The sequence below is a fragment of the Haliaeetus albicilla genome, chromosome 7 (assembly GCF_947461875.1).
Source record: "Haliaeetus albicilla chromosome 7, bHalAlb1.1, whole genome shotgun sequence".
NCBI lineage: Eukaryota > Metazoa > Chordata > Aves > Accipitriformes > Accipitridae > Haliaeetus > Haliaeetus albicilla.
This window is the reverse complement of record NC_091489.1, coordinates 7,347,117-7,366,267: the sequence shown is the minus strand read 5'-3', so window position 1 is coordinate 7,366,267 and position 19,151 is coordinate 7,347,117. Positions and strand designations below refer to the sequence as shown.

General features: G+C 41.6%; 1 protein-coding gene across 2 annotated transcripts in view; it reads right to left on the bottom strand.

Annotated features, from left to right (window-relative positions):
- Positions 1–19,151, bottom strand: part of RPS6KA2 (ribosomal protein S6 kinase A2) — a 308,863-nt gene that overhangs the window by 263,944 nt on the left and 25,768 nt on the right. Inside the window, exon 1 of one of the 2 annotated variants that reach the window (XM_069786872.1) lies at positions 14,449–14,591. The exons of the other annotated variant lie outside the window; for it this stretch is intronic. Coding sequence (XP_069642973.1) covers positions 14,449–14,496 — 48 coding nt within the window. The 5' untranslated portion in view covers positions 14,497–14,591. Of the gene's footprint in view, positions 1–14,448; positions 14,592–19,151 lie in introns of those variants that run through there. 2 annotated transcript variants of the gene reach the window in all.

Here is a 19,151-nt window from a genome sequence, read left to right as displayed (position 1 = left end):
CATCTCTGAAGGTATCTTTTGGAAACTAGTCCAGTCTTAGAAATATGGCACATAGTACTTTCTAAGAAAGTACTAAATCCTGGTTTATATGGTAGGTTACAAATGCACTGTCAGTAACGATTTCTAGTGGTTTTGATGGAATATTACTCTGCTTGGTACAGGAAACCAGTTAGAGATGAAATACAGACATGCCCATCAGGGACCTGAAAATGAAGATATATCTCAGAGTTACTTTTTCAGGTTAAACTAGGCAGTGCTGAGCTGATACAACTGCTAGTAAGAAATAGGTAAGGTATTTCTACACCTACACAACTAGAGTGTGGATTTATTACTCTTGAAAAAATATGGTGTATATGCTTACAATTCCCCCAAGACTCACCCAGTTTGGTAGCCTGCATCAAGCTTGAAACAGGTGAGAAAAACCCCAAGAAAAGTAAGAGAGAGAGTTATGCCTACATGGTATCTGGAAATGTGCAGGAAGGTACCTTCCTTGCATGACTCATACCTTCCTTTATGGAGTAGCACCAGAAGTCATTGAGAAAAGATTTGTGCCAAGCTTGCAGTTTTTACTTCCTGAGAGTTTGAGAGCTGAATACTTGCATGTTTCTCCCTTTTAAAAATAATTTTTGAAGGTCAGCAGTGACTGCTGGAAGAAGATGCTGCATCACCCTGGAAAACTACAAAAAAGATGGAACGTGTCTGTGCTAATACCTACTGGACTCAGTACGGCAAGCAAAAAAATACAGCTGGATGTGCAGAACTATAGATGGGATATACCTGCTACACAGACACTTGATACCCATATTCAAGGGGATGCAATTAAAGAAATGAAAGATGACATGAATTAAAGTGAAAAGGCAAAGACAGAGATCACGCTGGCGAAAGTGGGAGAAAATGTAACTTGGCCAGAATGACATTCAGAATACTGGAGCAGCTATAAACAGGAAGGATGACTTGTGCCTGCAGCAGAAGGTGCACAGCATGCGTGCTTTGCTGTTATCTACAGTGCTGAATCTTGGATATAGACAAAACAAATGGGAAGTCACTTGAAAACAAAGCAAAGAATGCAGGGATGATTCCAGAGGACAGGAGACAACTTGAGTATTTAGCAAAGAAAGAGGTTAAAGTCACTTCGGTGAAGAAAAAGGAGTTCCACTTTTCAAAACTGCATCCTTTAGATGTAATGCAAGGAGAAGGTACAACAGACTCGACAGAAAAATCTCCATGCTTAGCCATTAACTTTTCCTGGATGGGAAACTCATGAAAAAATTGGTAGTTTAAGATGCCTTAGATTCAGCAGGGGAGTGAAGTTTCTCCTTAAAGCAAAGCCCAGAGAAACAATTTTTCCAAAATAGTCTATATCTTAAGACAAGCAAAAAGGTAGTTAAGGAGTCAAGTTTCACCTGCCTATGTAGAAAGGCTTTAGTACTGAACCATGGCAAGAGAAAGTTGTTTGGACTTTCACAGAAACATTTTGCCAAAGCAGGAATCCTACAACATCTCTGTGTTCACTGCGCACCAACGGAGTAACTATTCGGCAACAGCAACACATAGCAAGGCTGAGCCTTACAATATTCAGAGGACCTGACTTTGAATGCATTTTGGAGGATGCTGCTTACATTGTTTTCCAAAATTTCACCTAGGGAAGAGATATGAAAAAGTAAACAGGAAGTTGAGAAGAAGGGGAAAATTTTAAAACAACAAGAACTACTCTTTCACACTTTTGCCTGTAAGTCTCATTTCAGAAAAGTACGACCACCACAAGCTAAAAGTTAAGGATATTGTGGCCCAGGATGCCGAAACATTCAACCAAAATAACAGAACAAAAAGCTAGCAATCAAATACTCTTACTTGCAGCCCACTATCCTAATCCTTGCCTCTCATTTGGGTTTCCACAAGCCTTATAAAAAAACAGGTGAACTTAACATTGCTTTATTGCAAGACCGGCAATTATTTTACTGTTTGTACATCTCAAAATTTCTGGGTAAGCACAAAGGCATCTATGGTATCTAAGGCTCTGAGCCTTCAGGCACATTGCCAACTACTCCGAGTGGACATAGTTGCTGTTAAAAATTTCAACAGTAGTTACACTGGACTTGCAGTTTGGCAGAAGTAGCCATACTGCTGCACCACAATTACAGACCATACTCAAAGGATAAACCAGCATAATATATTTTATTTTTTAATTTCTGTATGTTCACATTCTTCTCCTGCAAACTTTATTTAGCTTACATCTAGTAACATGTATACTTAAATTTTAAGTGCTGATGTGCAACATGACTATGTTTAAATACCTTGCAGTAGTTGAAGTTCCTTCTCTGCTTCCCTCCCCAGCCTGCCCCAGTTTATCCAACAAGTCCCAGGAGTATCAGTACAGTTTACAGCACAAATTTAGGTCCATTTCTGATGGATGTACAGAACTAGGTATAACCAAAGAGATAGCTAAAGAAATACATGAACTTTAAGAATAAAAAGAAAAAAGTTGAAGCCTCTGTAAGAGTAGTTCTGTGGCTTGTACAGTCTACTCTTCTGTACTCTTAATACAGCATTAAGAGGCTAAAGTGTTGAAATGCTTACATATGTTGTACCAAGTACCATCATATTCATGAAGGACTTTCTGGCATCCCAGCAAAAGGATCAGGAAAGAATCTGGGCCATTAACTCATAGCCAGTGACAAGTCGGATATTGCAGCTCTGAAGCTTTTATGTCATAAACCTTATCATACACAACCACCATTGAATTAGAATAGAGTGTAATCCTAAAGTTAAAAAAAAGAAAACTAGTAGAGGAGGCAGCACAAGTAAAAGGGCTCAAAGACAATTGAGAACTTTTATACTATCCTGGCACTAATAAACCTATAAATCTATTTTCATGTGAATTCATAATTCACTGAACTATGCTATTAGCAGTTTATTGCTTTCTAAAACTGAAGATCATTTGCTAAAGAAAATCAAGATAAAGAAAGAGAGATCAAGTATAGCAGACCAAAGCTTTGAAAGAAATATGTCAGAAAGTCAGCCAGGAAATGAAACAGCAATAAATTAAAGGGGGGGGGGGGGGGGGGGGGAGCACATTACTAACTGCTATTCAAGATAGCTGTGAAGGAAATGGTGGTGCTGGAAGGAAATCAACTTGCTCGCACAAGATACTCATCAATTGTTTCTGAAGCTGGTAACTCATTCTCCCCTCTAATCATGAGCTTTGCAGTGCAGTAAAGGATAAATAATCTGAATGACAACAGTGCCCAAAGCACTTACAGGTACATTCCCTGACAGACAGCTTTCCATGCAGGGAAAAGTACCTGTTTGGAACCACTGAGCATCAAGCCATTGGGAGAATGCTCTGATTTTCAGAACAAGAAACTGATACTTATCATCACAAGGTCTAGTTAAAACAAAGGATCTAGCATACTACCTGTGCAGAAAAGAAGAACTGACTAAAGCCAACACTATGAACACAGAGTGCTGCCAGAACGCATCAAGAAATATGCACTCCCTTGAAGGCATGAGCACAGCTAGGCAAAAAACTGTCTCAAGAAAAATCACTCAATGGATCAGAAAGCTAAAACCCCTAAAAAAACAATCATCACCTTTGAATCAAAAATCTATATTTCCTTAAAAGTTACAGCTTTAGAGAGGAGATTATATATTTCAAGCATCATTCACATAAACATCACTTTCTGCCTCAGACTCTTCTACCAGGGCTGCAGATTTCCCAATCATTTGAGGATTATTTTTCTACTACAAGTTTTCCAAGACATAATACATTTTGCTTTTTTGAGAGGCAATACAAATGCAGTGTACATGTTAAGCTCAGATGACAGGCTACAGAAATAATTAAGTGCAGGATAAGCTGGAATAATGTACATCAATTATTTCAGACTGGCTTTGTCCCCACAAAGGCTGCTGATCTATTAAGTCTTTGCAGACAAACTCCACTCCCCTGTGTCATGTTTCCACAGCAAGTGCAGAAGCCCCACAGAGTATGGAGATGACTCCAGTCTGACTCAGTTTCCCGAAAGCCAAGCCTGAGCGTTCCCCAGTGCGAAGTCCTGCTCCTTCACCATGCTCCTTTCAACCGACTCCTCATCATAAGTTCCCACTAGCTCTCAGTGAAGCATTACGGGAGTGGACAGTGTGGGACTGCTCAGCAAAAAGAGAATTCAGGGGTGCATCAAAAGCTAGGGCGTGTACAGGGCACAGCCAAGCAACAGGAACAGCCATCCTTAACAGCGTATGGATTGCTATTACCTCTGGCCTTTGTATCCATGGGAGCTACACAGGGGGATAGCCCTTCATGCTATAGGGCTATTCTAAAAGCGCTGTGACAGGTGCAGAATTAGGCCCAATGCACTCACTGCAGGCAAAAGATACCAGCTATGCTGAATTCTGTGCAGCCTCCTCTGCAACAAATCAGGTCTCCAGCATTATGTACCACATCAGCTAGAGCGTGGTGCAAAAGCTGCAATAACTTGTCCTGAAGATCACCACGCTTCAGAGTCATTAACAGAAACAAAACACAAAAGCTTCTCTTTACAGAAAGCCACGTGTCCTCTCACAAGAAAAAAACCCAACTATAGAAAGTATGGAGAAAGTAGACTTGCTACAAAAGCAATGTCTCCTGTTTTCCAGAGATACATCCAGGAATTACAGTACAGCTACACTTGACAAGTGCACTGTGTCATGGGTACTAAGAAATCACATTCCCATTGTTCTAACATACCCAAACTGAGTAAACTGGGGAGGAAAACAGTTCTTGTGCAATAGTTTCCTGAGCCCTGTACTTTCACCTGATATCACACACAGGTATTTGGAAGATCCTTTCAGAAGGCAATTACATGCCCACCACAGGCTTGGGGGTAATTTCCTCCAATTGTGCAGCTGAGCAGACAGAGCACATGAGCCCTTTTCAGACTGCTAATTCCTCAGCTCTTGCATGTTTCTTTTATTTGAGATTCAAAGCATATTCATAGCAGTAAGCCTCAAACAGCATCAATTTTGCTTTAAAAAGCAATAACACATCTATCTTCCTGCACCTTTGCTAGTAAAAGTTAACTAGTCTGTGCCCTCAGGGGCATGCGGCAGGCAGTAGGGCACAGCCAGGAGTCAGCCGCTCAGAGAGCTCCTTTCCAAAACTCAGCAAAGATTGGGTTTTTAAAGGGTTTACAACACTCTAGCATTTGCCCCAACACACTGAGTACAGGAACATATTTGAAGCCCTGAGGTATTCCCGAATGCCAGTAGCAAGATCCTGGAGAACAAAGCACCACCACTTGCCTCCAGCCAAAAGAAAAAGATATTTCAGGTGAGGACTCTCAGGAACTAACAGTGGATTAGTCATACGATCTCTAAGAGACACTGTGCGATGTCAAGCAATGTGTGAAATGAGAAACGTGTCAGAAAAGGAGAAGGGGGAGAGAAAGCTGTGATATACCATACCGCTCCTCATGAATTTTAATTTTTGTTTGACTGCACATTTCAAGAAATAACTGTACAGTACAAAGATCAGCACAATACTAGAAAGACTCACGTAAGAGTGAAGCCTTGCACTTTCTGCACACTCGGCACCAGGCCCTTGGGCAGTCGCTGTTACAGCAACTAGTCATCAAAGATCTTACTACTCTCCTGCACTCCAGGGAAGATGTCACCCCTGTGCAAGAAGGATTTGGGGAGAACATCCCATTCTAACACACATCGAGATAAGACCAAGGTTAGTGTATATAAGCATGTAACACCACACACACAATTGTTTTCTGTTGATTTTCTTTTGTTTAATGTTACAATGGTGTTTCAGGTAGTCTTCCTCTTTACCTATCGGTTCTTTAAAAAAGATAATAAATTGCGAGACATGCTTAATAGACATACTAGGCTAGCTATAACAAGGAAATTCCCATCAATTTTACACAGGTTAGTGTCAAAATCCCCACTCCTTTCTTCAGCCCCTGTCAGCGCTTCTTCCCATCTTGGAGTCCCAGCCAGCATTCCTCAGTCAGACCATATTCCACAGCCTTCCCAGTCCTACCAAAATGAGAGCCTGTTGGTGAAACACTATAGATGCATAAGCTTCAGGAGACAGATCAAGCGGTCCTTCGTCCTCAGCCAGGGACGTCCGCTGAGAGCATGCCCACGTCCCCGCACAGCAAGGTCCCGCTCTCACCAGCATCTCCCCCAGCACTCCCAGGAAGGTGATGGTGGGTCACAGCCAGGTGAGATGCCTTGTGGAGCAAGGCAAGGCAAGGCAAGGCAGGCAACGGGCTGGTGGCACAGCAAGAACACGGAGTGGTTGCAGCACACTAAAAGCAGAGATCTCCTGGTAGCAGTTACAGTCCCCAGGGCGTTTTCTTGGCCAAAACAATACAACTTTTCTCAAAGCCCTACCAAGGTCTGTCTCACACTTCGTCAGCAGCTTATCGAAGCGTTAAGACAGTATTAGGCTCCACATGAGCATTTTATAGGAGGTCAACAGGTACATCTAGGAGGTGGGAATTTGCTGTCACTTCCACAGGTCCTCCTGCACCACTGTCAGGTTTGTTTGTTTCTGGGGTTGGGGGGGGATTGGTTGGTTGGTTTGGGTTTTTTTTGTTTGGTTTTTTTGTTGGGGTTGTTTTTTTTTTTTTTACTCGTTTCTCTGTTTTTTAAAACAGGGGGAAGAAGGAAGCCTGTAGGTAAACTGCTAGCAAAGAGCCATGGATCAGCCCCATCCAGCATTTGGGCTCAGGAAAATACAGCTGCTATTTTACTTCCTTAATTCATATCAGAAATTCAGGGAGTTTTCACATTACATATAAAGCTGTTACACATAACTACTGCTATTCTATCCAAACCTCTCATTAGTGGCATTGTGACAGTTTAAAAGCAACCCATTTTTCCTCCACTTCAAGTACAGGAATAAAAAGTTCCTTGTCCATATGTAATCCCTATGGCGTCTAGACCTTGAAATGATTGCCATATCACACGTACCAAATGACTTGCCAACACAACTCCACCCAGGCTGCACTGATGCACATTCACCACATAAAACAAATTCTCAGATTGGGCTTAATCTTCATTTGCATCACACCTGCAATCCAGTTACACAACCCATGGATAACAGTAGCTGTCCCACTGACATAGTAGAGGTGTGTGTAAGTAGACATTTTTGAGTTATGCTCACAGAACTGGGCATGGCATTGCTCAAGACGCTCAAGTTGGGGGTGGGGGGTGTGTGTGAAGACACAGTCCCCCAACAGCTGAATTGCATTCTCCCTCAGTATTGTGGCTCCCACACCACCTCCACAAGCACCACCTCCTGTTGAACCTGCTGACACATACCCATCACAGAATTATGCTTCAGTTGCTCCTATTTCTGCCAAATCAGATCTATTTAGACTGAAGTTTTCCATGCCAGAAGACTGCCTCAAGCTCAATTCTTTTGCAAACTTTCAAGCTTGACTGGTTCAGCTATTTCTGAGAATAAGGTGAGAAAAAGATATGTATGTTGCTTAGCTCAAAAACAAACCCTTCCCCACTTACCCCAAATAAAACACTCCTTTACAACCCTGACACCAATACAGAGGGCAGAAATATGTACAAGTCTTGTTTGCATGGGGAAAGAACAGAATATAATCCTTTAAGTGTAAAGATTAGCTCCTAGTGTAATTTTGAAAGTTATCATCAAGAAATTTAAGTTCAGGAGTGCTTTATATTCAACCTTAATACTCCTTTTATATGGGGATACACTTTGTGGTATGTATATTATATATCTTATATTATACATTATATTATTTGTCTTTATATTAGTTGTATATATGTATATTATATGTATTTTAATACACAACTATAACCATTGCTAAACTCAGAATTTTAAAAGCCTTTGCCTTGACCTAAGGAAAGTTCCCTTTTTTTTGTGAGCAGTCCACTTCACTCCATGTTGCCACTTACCAAGAACTGAACACAATACTTCAGCTACAGGAAACACACATTCAAAAGCATGCTTCTCTTGTTAATGTCTTGTGAATCTTAGGAGACTTGCATGCTTTAGAAAGCTTCCGCTGCAATCTTTCAAAACAGACTACCAACAAAACACACAGTTGCATCCTCTGCCACTCAGTGCAGTGACAACATGGGAGCCAAAAGCTCAAAGAGCCCTAATTCCTGCCAGTGTCATGCAGGCAGGTCCAAAACTTGCCTTCTGAAACTGCAGTGGGTAAGTCTTTTTAAACGACCAGGAATGACCAAGAGTGAGAGGCCTAGACTGCTCCTGCTTGCAACTTTTCCTTTTAAGCTCAGCCAGAAATAATGCCCAGTTGTTTCTTCTTTCCTCTCCTCAGAAAACCGATGTTTTCAAGAGTTCATTTGACAGTGGTTTCTCTGTATGCAATCACTTGCTCAAAGGGCCATGCCTAGCCACTACCTGTTCTGGACTTCAGGGATCTAGATTATTATAAATAATTGCATACTTTCTAGCATACAATTTTCAGCAGGGTTCCTTGTAAAGACATCTATGGACTTGCAGTTAATACTGCATGTTCAAAAGATCAGTTATTTCTTAACACCAATTTACAGCTGGAAGACAATACAGCATCGGGGTCAACTCTAGGCATAAGCAAAGCAGGTGGTTGGCTAGAGAAACACTGATATATTTGGCAAACCAGCCTTCCTCCCTGCCCTATGTTACCTATACCACAGCCCCCGAGAGAGGCAGAAGGATGTTGCTGCCAAGTGCAGGGTAGGGATCACAGGGCAGCAGCTAGCCCCACACATGCAGAAGTGACCAACACAGCTCTCTCCAGCCTGCCCCAACCCTTGAGTCCCCCCCAGCAGCTGGAGCAGTAACACAAGGCCGGCTTTCCGGAGCTCTGCCCCTGACCTGGTGTCCCAGCTCCAACCTATTCTCCTCCCCTTGCCACGTGGGGAAGACGCCTGGCTTGACTAGCCTCAGGTCTTCGTACCTGCCATCACCCGTCGTCCTCATACCTGGTCAGCAGCTTTGCTGGCTCCAGACCACAACAGCTCTGCTTAAACAGTCTGAGGCAGCATAGGCTGAAAATAACAGAAAGACTCCTTTCCCACACCTGGCTTCAACAGCATCCCTACAACTGCCAAGCTGAAGTAATTTTGCTTTTCTATCTTAGTCTTCACAATAGTAAAATGAAGGTTCATTAGCATTTACTTCGGAGACAAAGCAATGTCAACAGTGGTCATGATGGGCCAACATCATACACGAAATCAAAGCCCTCATGAACCAAGCACCGAGGTCTTTGCAGACTGAGCCAAGGAGGCTGGCTCCGGCTGGCAACTGAGCCAACCTGAACCTTCTCTGTGCCAGATATAGGAAAAAACCTCCATGTATACACATGCACACACACCCCTATTAGTAGATGTTATGCATTTGTGTGGTGCGGGGGTTTTTTTGGTAGCAGGGGAGGGGCCGCAGGGCCGGCTCCTGTGAGAAGCTGCTGGAAGCTTCCCCGGCTCCATGTCAGACCCGCCACTGGCCAAGGCCAAGCCCATCAGTGATGGTGGTAGCACCTCTGGGAGAATGTACTTGAGAAGGGAAACCTGCACTTTGTAGGGGGACTGGAATGTGAGAGGAACCCCCCTGGGGATCCCGAGGTCAGTGAGGAAGAAGGGGAGGAGGGGATGCCCCCACAGCCTGTGGTGAGGTGGCAGGCTGTCCCCCCCAAGCCCATGGGGGGGGAGCGGAGGCCCCTCGAGATGGCCGGGACTCCATGGGAAAGCCTGCTCTGGAACGGTCTGTGCCTGAAGGACTGCAGCCCATAGAAGGGACCCACACTGGAGCAGTTCGTGAAGAACTGAAGCCCATGGGAAGGACTCACGTTGGAGAAGTTCATGGAGGACTGTCTCCTGGAGCAGGGGAGGAGTGAGGAGTCCTCCCCCTGAGGAGGAAGGAGCGGCAGAGACAAGGGGTGAGGAACCGACCCCAACCCCCATTCCCCGTCCCCCTGCACTGCTGGGGGGAGGAGGTGGAGAAATCACGAGTGGGGTTGAGCTGGGAAAGAGGGAGGGGTGGGGGGAAGGTGTTCTAAGGTTGGGTTCTACTTCCTAATATCTTTGTTTTGATTGGTAGTAAATTAAATTGATTTTGTTTCTTCCCCAAGTTGAATCTGTCTTTCACCCATGACCATAAGTGGTGAGTGATCCCTCCCTGTCCTTGTCTTGACGCATGAGGTTTTCTTTATATTTTCTCCTCATCCCACTGTGGCCAGGGGAGGGGGGGGGAGGGTGTCAGTGAGCAAGCAGCTGTGTGGTGCTTCGTTACCAGCTGGGCTGAAACTACGACAGCAGGTTATTTAAAAAACAAAACACAAGAGAAACCCCACATACTCATTCAAAACAGGTCCACAAGTGAATTCTCATGCCTTCCACACTCTCCGACATATTTGAAGAGGACTAACCCCATCTTTCTCTAACAACGTCCCAGCCATGACAGAACCAGACTACTTGCAAGATCAGGCACATTTCAATGCCTTAACACACAGGCCCTGCAATATTCACGTACTAATAGACAAGTCAGTTAAACACCACTAAAATTCCCCGTGCTCCTGAGGGCTGACCCTATACTGATCAACAACATCACCAAGGACAGGAACCGTGACACTGAATATTTCAAGAGGTGTGTGCGCATGGGGGGGAGATGACTTGAAAACCCTTCTGTTCTGAAGGGTTCCAGCCCCCTACCCATACTGGACAGGTAGCATCACCAAGATACAGCAGTCCCTCAACTCAACAAGCTGCCTAGGTTCCTCAGAACACAACAGACAACAAGCATGCATATGACAAAGAAAGCTAATCTTATAGACATCTGTATGAAATATATTGCTTTATATAAAATATGAAAAAATCAGAAACATCATAAAGATCACTGAATACCTTGCCCATATGTATGACTTGCATATGTGTGAATGTACAGAAAGACTTCTAAGAGGTCTGCACTGTCAGATTCCTTTGGTGCCATGTATCTTTTCATTCTGCTCTCCTTTGTATCAGTGATTCAGCCATACGTTCTCCCTAAGGACAGGGACGTCTGTTGGTGGCAGTGGGGAAGAGGCAGAGACATTTATCACAAGCTATAACAGAGCAATATTCTGCCAATACTGCAGTCATAACCAAGTTGTTTTTCACAACACCGAAAATAATTAAAGATCCTCCCTTTTAAAGCTACAAAGAACATATGCATTTCCATAAATCACACAATCAGCATTTACAGCACCAGATCCCTATAAGAGGGCATCAGCTGAAGTCTTAATTTGTTTTGCTTAACTGCTTTTCTCCTATTAGCAGAGACTGCATCTTGCTCTTAAACAGTGAAACTCTAAATTACCCATTTTTAATAAAACCTATTTTTCTCTGCCAGAATGCCATTCAAAGCAAAATTTTTTTCCACTAGCTTTTTATTTTCCTGCTGACTCAATTACTGAGTTATAGTTTACTACAAGCAGTGATTTTCATACCCATTCCTTAAATCAAACAGCTTATGTGATGTTGAATTTTCTACGCATACTCATTTTGTAAAGCATCCTAATTCAATGTTGTTATGCTACAGGAAGAACACCTCTCTCTGCCTTTGCGTGATCGTTTCAGACAAAGCTTTCAGAAGAAACTGAGCTGCACAGGTAAATTTACATGGAAGAAGACTTGCACACATTAAGCAGCTGTCCTTTCTTTGAAAGACTACCATTCTTTTGAAGTTCAGTAGGCAACAAGGTTGGTAAATGTACTGTTATCAACTAATTTTTGCTGGTCCTGAAAAAGAGTTGTTTTAGGAACCACTGAATAATCCTGTGAACTTGAAACACAACATGCCAGTTTTCAGTCACTCTCCAGGGCAAAGTCATATTTTCAACACAGCCATTAAAGTCTTAACTCTGAAACCACCCCTCAATGTACATAAAAAGAATCATTCACTTGCCTAATAGCTGCTGGTCCCTACACAAACAGTAAGCTGAGTAACGTCTGATAAGATGGTCAGCTGCTGCTTCAGCACATAATATTGAAGAGTAAGCTCTGAAGGAGACGTTCACTGCAATAATCAAATTCAATGTCGTTCCTCAGTAGATACTTTTCCCCAGAAAATACAGGACTATCCTAAGGTCTGACAAACTCTTTAAAATAATTAAGTAGATCAATCTGGGGCATTCTTTTGTATGCAAAATTACAAGCATGTTCTTTTAGCTACTTAATTGCGCCAATATCTGAACAATATTCAGGTAAGCTAGCCATCAGGTATACCACTGTAAAGTTACATTCACAAAAGTAAGAAGGCAGCTATGGGCCCTTTTCAAAACTTGCTTCAAAAAGATATTGCTGTGACAGTGGCCACATAAGTAAAGGAAGAAATCATTAGCTGAACTCCGTATCTGACTATCACAGAAAAAAATGCCAGAAAATATCCACCAATTCTTCCCAGCCACCATTCAAGGACATAGTTCACCTAATTCATCTCCCAATTATTAGATATTACTTTTTTCTTTTTTTTTTTAACCACAGCACTGCCTGCTCGCATGCAACAGTCATTAAGAAGGGAAACAAAATTCTGAACACTAACTAGCTATGGTATAATCAGGTGTAATCAGGTAGTCTGGGATCACAGAGGCTATTGATTCCTGTGACTTAAATCAAAGCACAAGACCAGTCTGAGTCACGTTTCTGTCCTAATATGTTCATGCAGTCACTTGAGTCGAAGGTATGCACACGTAAGCAGAGGGCAGAATCTAGCCACTTTTTCCTCTAGAAAAAACCCTCTACAAACTGAACCAGCATATAACTCTTAAAAGGACTGTAGATGTTTTCACCAATTTTGTTTCACACGTTACCACAAATGAAAACATAGTTTGTTGAAAATACTCCATCCACCTCCAGAGAAATAACATGAACCATCAACACAGGCAAGTATGGGAATCCTATTCGATATCTCTGTTGTGTGGCTCCATACAGATACATCTTTTTATAAGACAGCAAGTTGCTATGGTACTCCCAAGACTAGCAATGACCTGCTGTTATTTCCATGTTAAATTATGTTCATCACCACCTTGGTTGTACCCACCTTCACTTTATCACTTCAAACCAGTAGCTCAAACACATTTTCAGCAGCTACATTAAAATCAAATCTAGCATAATTCATCTTTCTCTTGCACTTTAACCCACATTAATCAATTGGGTGCTTTCAGTCCTATACGCAGAAGTGTAACAGAAAATCCACAGTTGTTATTATATCCCAGTGGAATTATGAACATTTGATCAGATATTGCCAGCAGTAAGGAGTATATACTCTAGCAAAAGGGAAAGTTCTTTTCAGTTGACGTAAGAAACCCCAAAAGGACAGTTCAACAGCATAACTGTGATGTCAATGTTTAAATGCTGGAAACTTACTCCCGAGCAAGAGGTACAACCAACCATCTGCATCTGTGAAGGTGCCAAAAATCAGTTAACTATGTGCCAGATTCTAACTTGCACTGAAATGGAACTGTCTTTTCCTCTACCCCTTTAAAGCTGTTTTAGTTCGAATACAACCAAGATGAATATTTTATTTTGAAGCAGCATATTACAAATACCAGTATGAAATACCATACATGTGAAATTATACTGCACGGTGAAAATGCAAAACTCCAATTGACTACAACTGAGAGAGCGCTGCACTAAAATTGAGATGCTCTACAGAATAAACAGACTGCGCTTCTGATCAACCACTAATAAACTGTGTGTGTGAACAGCTAAGATGAGAAGGAGGGGGGAGCAAAAAACCCAGCATATATATGTATATTTTCATAACCTACAGGATATGTTGCCAAAACAGGATCCAGAGATAATGCAGACAAGAATGCTATTTCAGATAGCTAATTACCACAGCATTCAATCCTTAGCTAGGTATAGTGCTTAATAGAAAAATATGATCTAGGAGTAGTTTTAAACAGAGTTCAACGTGAAAGTATAATATGTTTTTTATTAGATGTCTCCATATCTCTACTGAGTTACATGGGTATATCTGAAAAGACAGTACAAATATACAGCCTACATGTAAAATATACGCACATCGTCTTTTAATATCAACTGGTTTTTTAAATAAGCACCAGTCAACGAGCAGCATTCTCTCTCTTACACTGCAAAAAACTTAGAGAGCACTAAAATTGCTCGACAGATTCAGAATATATGGTGCTACTGAGTCAAGGAGCAAGGTTAAAAGGCAGCATAACACAACTGGGTGACAGAACCCGAAAACTGCAGCTGTAATCACACTAACCCACGTAGCATGCTGCTCGAGTACGGTTTTGATGCTTTACATCGTGTCCCAAACCACAAGCCAAGAATAACATTACATAGAGAAAACAGTTTGAGGCATCTCAGCGCAAAGAAATCACAAGGCTAACTGCACAACAACAATGCAATTGTCAAAATTTGTCATTAACCTAATTAAAGCAAGCAAAGCAGCAAGCAAAAAAAGCATTTTACCTTCTTAAGGAAAAATTTCTGTAATTTCTTGTGAGGCAGCTTTATCATCTTTTTTTTAGCATTCAGGATATGGGTCAGACACCGCAAATACTCGAACCATTCTGCAGGGGTTTGACACTTTTCCTCTTCTCTATTAACTCACTGCAGCCAGCTTAGCTCAACGCGTCACCAGACGCCAGCCCAGCAACAGATTAAAAGGCAAGAGCTAGGCTGGATCTCATCTTTGACTCAAACGAGGAAGCTATATACAGACACTCCAGCTCCAGCCAAAGCCTACAGCCGTGTTGTCAGTGCGAGGAAGAAGAGAACAGGTATGAGGTCTGCATCTCTCCCTAGAAAACCTGCAAAGTTAAAAAAGGTGCTTATCCAGAGGCAAGAATTTACAGGAGAATGAAAGAGGTACTGAGACGCTCACTCTCTTGCTGATCCTTTCAAACCCCGTGCTACAGAAGAAACTCATTCAACATTCAGGACCCTGAAACCTGCCCAGCATTGCCTGCTGAGCGCAGTTTGCCACCACGCACCTGTTAATTGTGCACATTGGATGTGACTCAGCCAAGCACAGGAAAGAGCCCGTCATTTACATTTTCTTAAATCACTTGGGGACTTATTTCCTTTGAATAGTTTTTAGAAAAATCTCTATGAAGAAAGAGATCACACACGGAGGTATTTATAGAGTGTACCAATGCTGAGCTTGGTTCAACGTCATAGGAACCAGAGATCATGGGCATTGCTGCATTCCCTTTGGGAATCTGCAAGCGAAGTTCAGCTCCAGCGTTGGAAGGACAGGGCTTGGCAGCGCACAGCGATGCTGCATCTCCTGGGTGCCTGGTGTTCTAAACCAAAGTGCCGTAGGACAACCTGATCTGCAACACAGTGTGAACTCCCAGCTATGCCAAGGGGATAACCCCTATATTTAAGAACAGAGCACACACCAAAGCAGCTAGTTGAATCAGTTTAAAATCACTTCGTGATCAAGCTACCGCCCTGACCAGTACTGTAGTGCCTGAAGAGTTAATGTGTGTGAGGATACACAGAAATGTATTATGAGGGGAACTTCTTCAAAACACTAAGTGTGAGTCACTCTCAAATCTCCATCTCCTGTTTTTATACTTCAAATATTATTTCACACAAGCTGCAGCTGAAAAAAAGACCCTCAAATCTGTAACAGTCAATCTCCACCTGTATCACATTTCTGCCATTCACATCATTCCCTTACCACAAGAGCCATTTTTGTTCCTCTGCCTTCTTGCTGTCCTGTTCCTCAATAACTTAAGTACCACAAACGCTCTCAAATGTCACTGCAAAGTTCCACTCCTATGGAGGCACACATACTTAACCTCCAGCAAGTGGCAAGGTCTAGGGTGAGCCAAGGAAACTGGACATTTGAAGTTAAGCACATACTGAGCTGCAGAGGCTTGTATTTAAGGGAGGACCAAACATGACAGGCAAATCACAGCTGCAGCAAAGCACAGAACCAAATTCTGAGAACTGATGCCACTATGCACTGATGAGAAAGTCCAAGTCCTACCAAAAGGGCACGTGGACAATGCTACAGAACAGAAGTGCAATCTGTGTCAAAGTAATGGCTGTGAGAAAAATACAGACCCAGGACAGCCACTGAGATAAACAAACAGCTGAAGGTAAGCAGCAGATCTGGTGAAAGCATTTAAAAGATATTCTGCCCATCAGGTGTTCAGCCTGATGGTGGAGAACTGCAGATAAGTTTTCTGTGAAGCATCCTGCACCAGGAGGATATCTATCAAGAGAATGCCAAGAAGATGATTCCAAGTCCCATTTCAAGAAATAGTTCCAAAACTGGCAGCTGGGGAACCCGAGCAGTGAGACAGGGGCTATTTCTTTGGTGTGTTATATGCTTGAAGCCTTCGGGTGCAATTTTGATAAAAGTCAAAGAACATTTCTTAGAAAACTCCCACTGTGCACTGTGTAAGGTGGAGAAAAATCCAAGACACCTATAAAAACAGGATAGTGAAAACACCATAGAAACCGTCTACATACATACAGCAGGAATATAAATTGCAACCCCAGTATCTTTCTCAAGAGTTTCTGCTATAAAAGGGCAAGCTTGGAGCCCTTCAAGTTGTACAGTTAAAAAACCCTTGCAATTTTAGGGTATACATTACCAAGAAGCATATTGCTTCTAATTTAAAACTCACAATTCTTACTCCAGTTCACCAGGATTTGCATCGTTTCTTAGTATTTTGACTTCCACCTAGGAGCTTACCAGAGTCAAACAGCATTGACTTAGAATTTCAGTTCTTCATACTGTAATTATTTGGCTGCATTTTCATTTCCACACTGACATCCATAAAGGATGCAAGGTTTTCTTCAATATACACAAACTAAAATACTTTGAAGAGACTCTTAAAAAAAACTGAAGACTGACTTCCTTTGAGATCATGTCATCATCCCAGCCTCCAAATTCACCTAGTTCTTTAAAGTGCAGTTCAAGCTGAACAATTAGATTTAAGCTGGAAGTACCATAAAGGCATTCTTTTATGCCTTCTAACCAGGTTTTGGAAGATAGCTGCATTACAGAAAAGGTAAAGATAGACTTTCAGTTATTCTGAATTGGGGGGGGGGGGGTTGTTTTGTTTTAAATCAAGAAGAACATTGAGGACTGAAGACATCCCTTAGCATTATTTTTAGGTATTTATGTATGTCTGAATACATTCTGAATTCTGTCATGGTTACTATGGTAGATAATTGCTTTTTGTTAAATGTGACAGTCAACAGACCTAACACATACAGTTTCTGCTTATTCACAACCCTTTCAGCTAAATGCAACATTTAACAAACAAGTCTTCCAAACTCCACATGCATAACATCTTTACATCTGGACACTGCTACTTGCCCTTTTCGAGTCTGTATGATGTTTTATGCTATACAGGCTTGCTTGAGCAATTATATGAAAGATGCTTCATTCACTGATGAATGCTTACCTCATCTTTCTGACCTAACCAAAAGGAGAAACACCACATTTTTTGAATTAAGTATTTTTTATTTTTGTTTATGAACTACACAGTTCTTAGCAGGCCTGCTCCCATCTAATACTAACTCTCATGGGAAAGATGGCATTAGCATCCCAAGAGAAGCTAACTAGCCATAAGCAATGTTTGCAAGACTGAAGAAGGAATAAAGTATTCCACGACTGTATCTAGTTTTGCATATATAGCATCTAGTACAGTATTTTATATTAAAAACAAACATAGCTCAGATTTGTCTTTAAGTATAGTGTTATTCTTCACTGGAGCCAATATTAAAGAGTTCCATACAAAGGTAGGTGGTGTTACAGATATCCTTTTCTATGCCTATTTAAGTTACCTTTCTACTTTCCTTGGTAACTCAAATCTGAAAAGATAAAACACCTTCCTGCTTTAACTCACACAGGTAAAAAGGAAGTGTAAGAGGAAGCACAATTTGAAAAAATAATGTTAAACTATTTTATTAGTAATTCTAACCAAATATCGGTCCCTATAGCTGACAGTTCTCCATTCTACCTCCTGTTTTGATTTACGAATTCACAAACTTACAAAATGCCAGAAGAATTACATAATACAAGCCTTCTGTAACACAACTGTGAGCAAGGACTACTTAAGTAAAAGCTCAAGTCCAAAAAATCAATTAAGTACCATCTACTTTTCTTATGAGCTATTATTTTCATTGCAACTGCAGCTGACTGCTGGGACTGCCTGGAAAACAGGAACCTGTATGTTTGAGTTTTGACATTTCCTTTTCTTTCACTTAGGGATAGGATTCAGCTCTCTCCCTTTTTTTTTTTATTTACTGCTTTTTAATAAAAAGGCAGCAATTCCAGAAGCCAAAGTGAGAGCTGTGTTAGAAGCATCTGGAAAAAATCATCTGAGAAGGTCAAATCACCACCTTCCCACCAGTATGCTGGTTCTGACCTTGTAGATGCAGATGCATGTACAGGGATCCAGTGACAGCAGGGCTCTAAGGACACAGAGTGCTTGGCATGAATGCTTCTGCTTTCAGATTCAAGTTTTAGGCATAAATTTTAGTGTCCTGAAGGGATGGGCAGAGGAAGGTGAGAATAAAAAAAAAAAACCCAAAGCATTTAAAAGTGTTTTTCTGAATACAAAGTCACTGCAAAAAAACCAAGCAAAACTGCTGCAGGAGGAGGAACTGATCATTCGGCTCTGGCTACAACCTAGAATCACATAGGGTTTCTCTGCTTTGGGCTGTTTTTTCCTGTCTTTACGGTAGATATGTAACTTAGAGATATACTGGAAATATGCCATGTCAGTAAATTATTATTAGCCTACAAACTAACACTTCCAACAGCTGTGGAAGGTCAGGTTTTGAACACAGATTCCTAACTTCTCCTGACCTTTAAGACAGGCAGAGTAAATCCAAGTGAATAATCCAGGTGGTTAGGTTGGTATGAGAACAGATAAGCTTTTATACCATATACTGTTGTTATTACAGTAATTGCTGCAAAGATGAATTTACATTGTGGATCATTCCTTCGCACAGTGAACCAGGAAAGCCTATTGCCCAAAGTGAATGCCTCAGATTGACTTACATCTCAGCATATATTTAGAGTGCTCTAACAAGTGTGTCTCTTTTAGGCATCTGTTTTTTTCTGGACAGTCCAATTATTCTAAGATTACAGATAATCTAAAAGCACACATTTTCAGAGTTACAAAACCAATTTATAT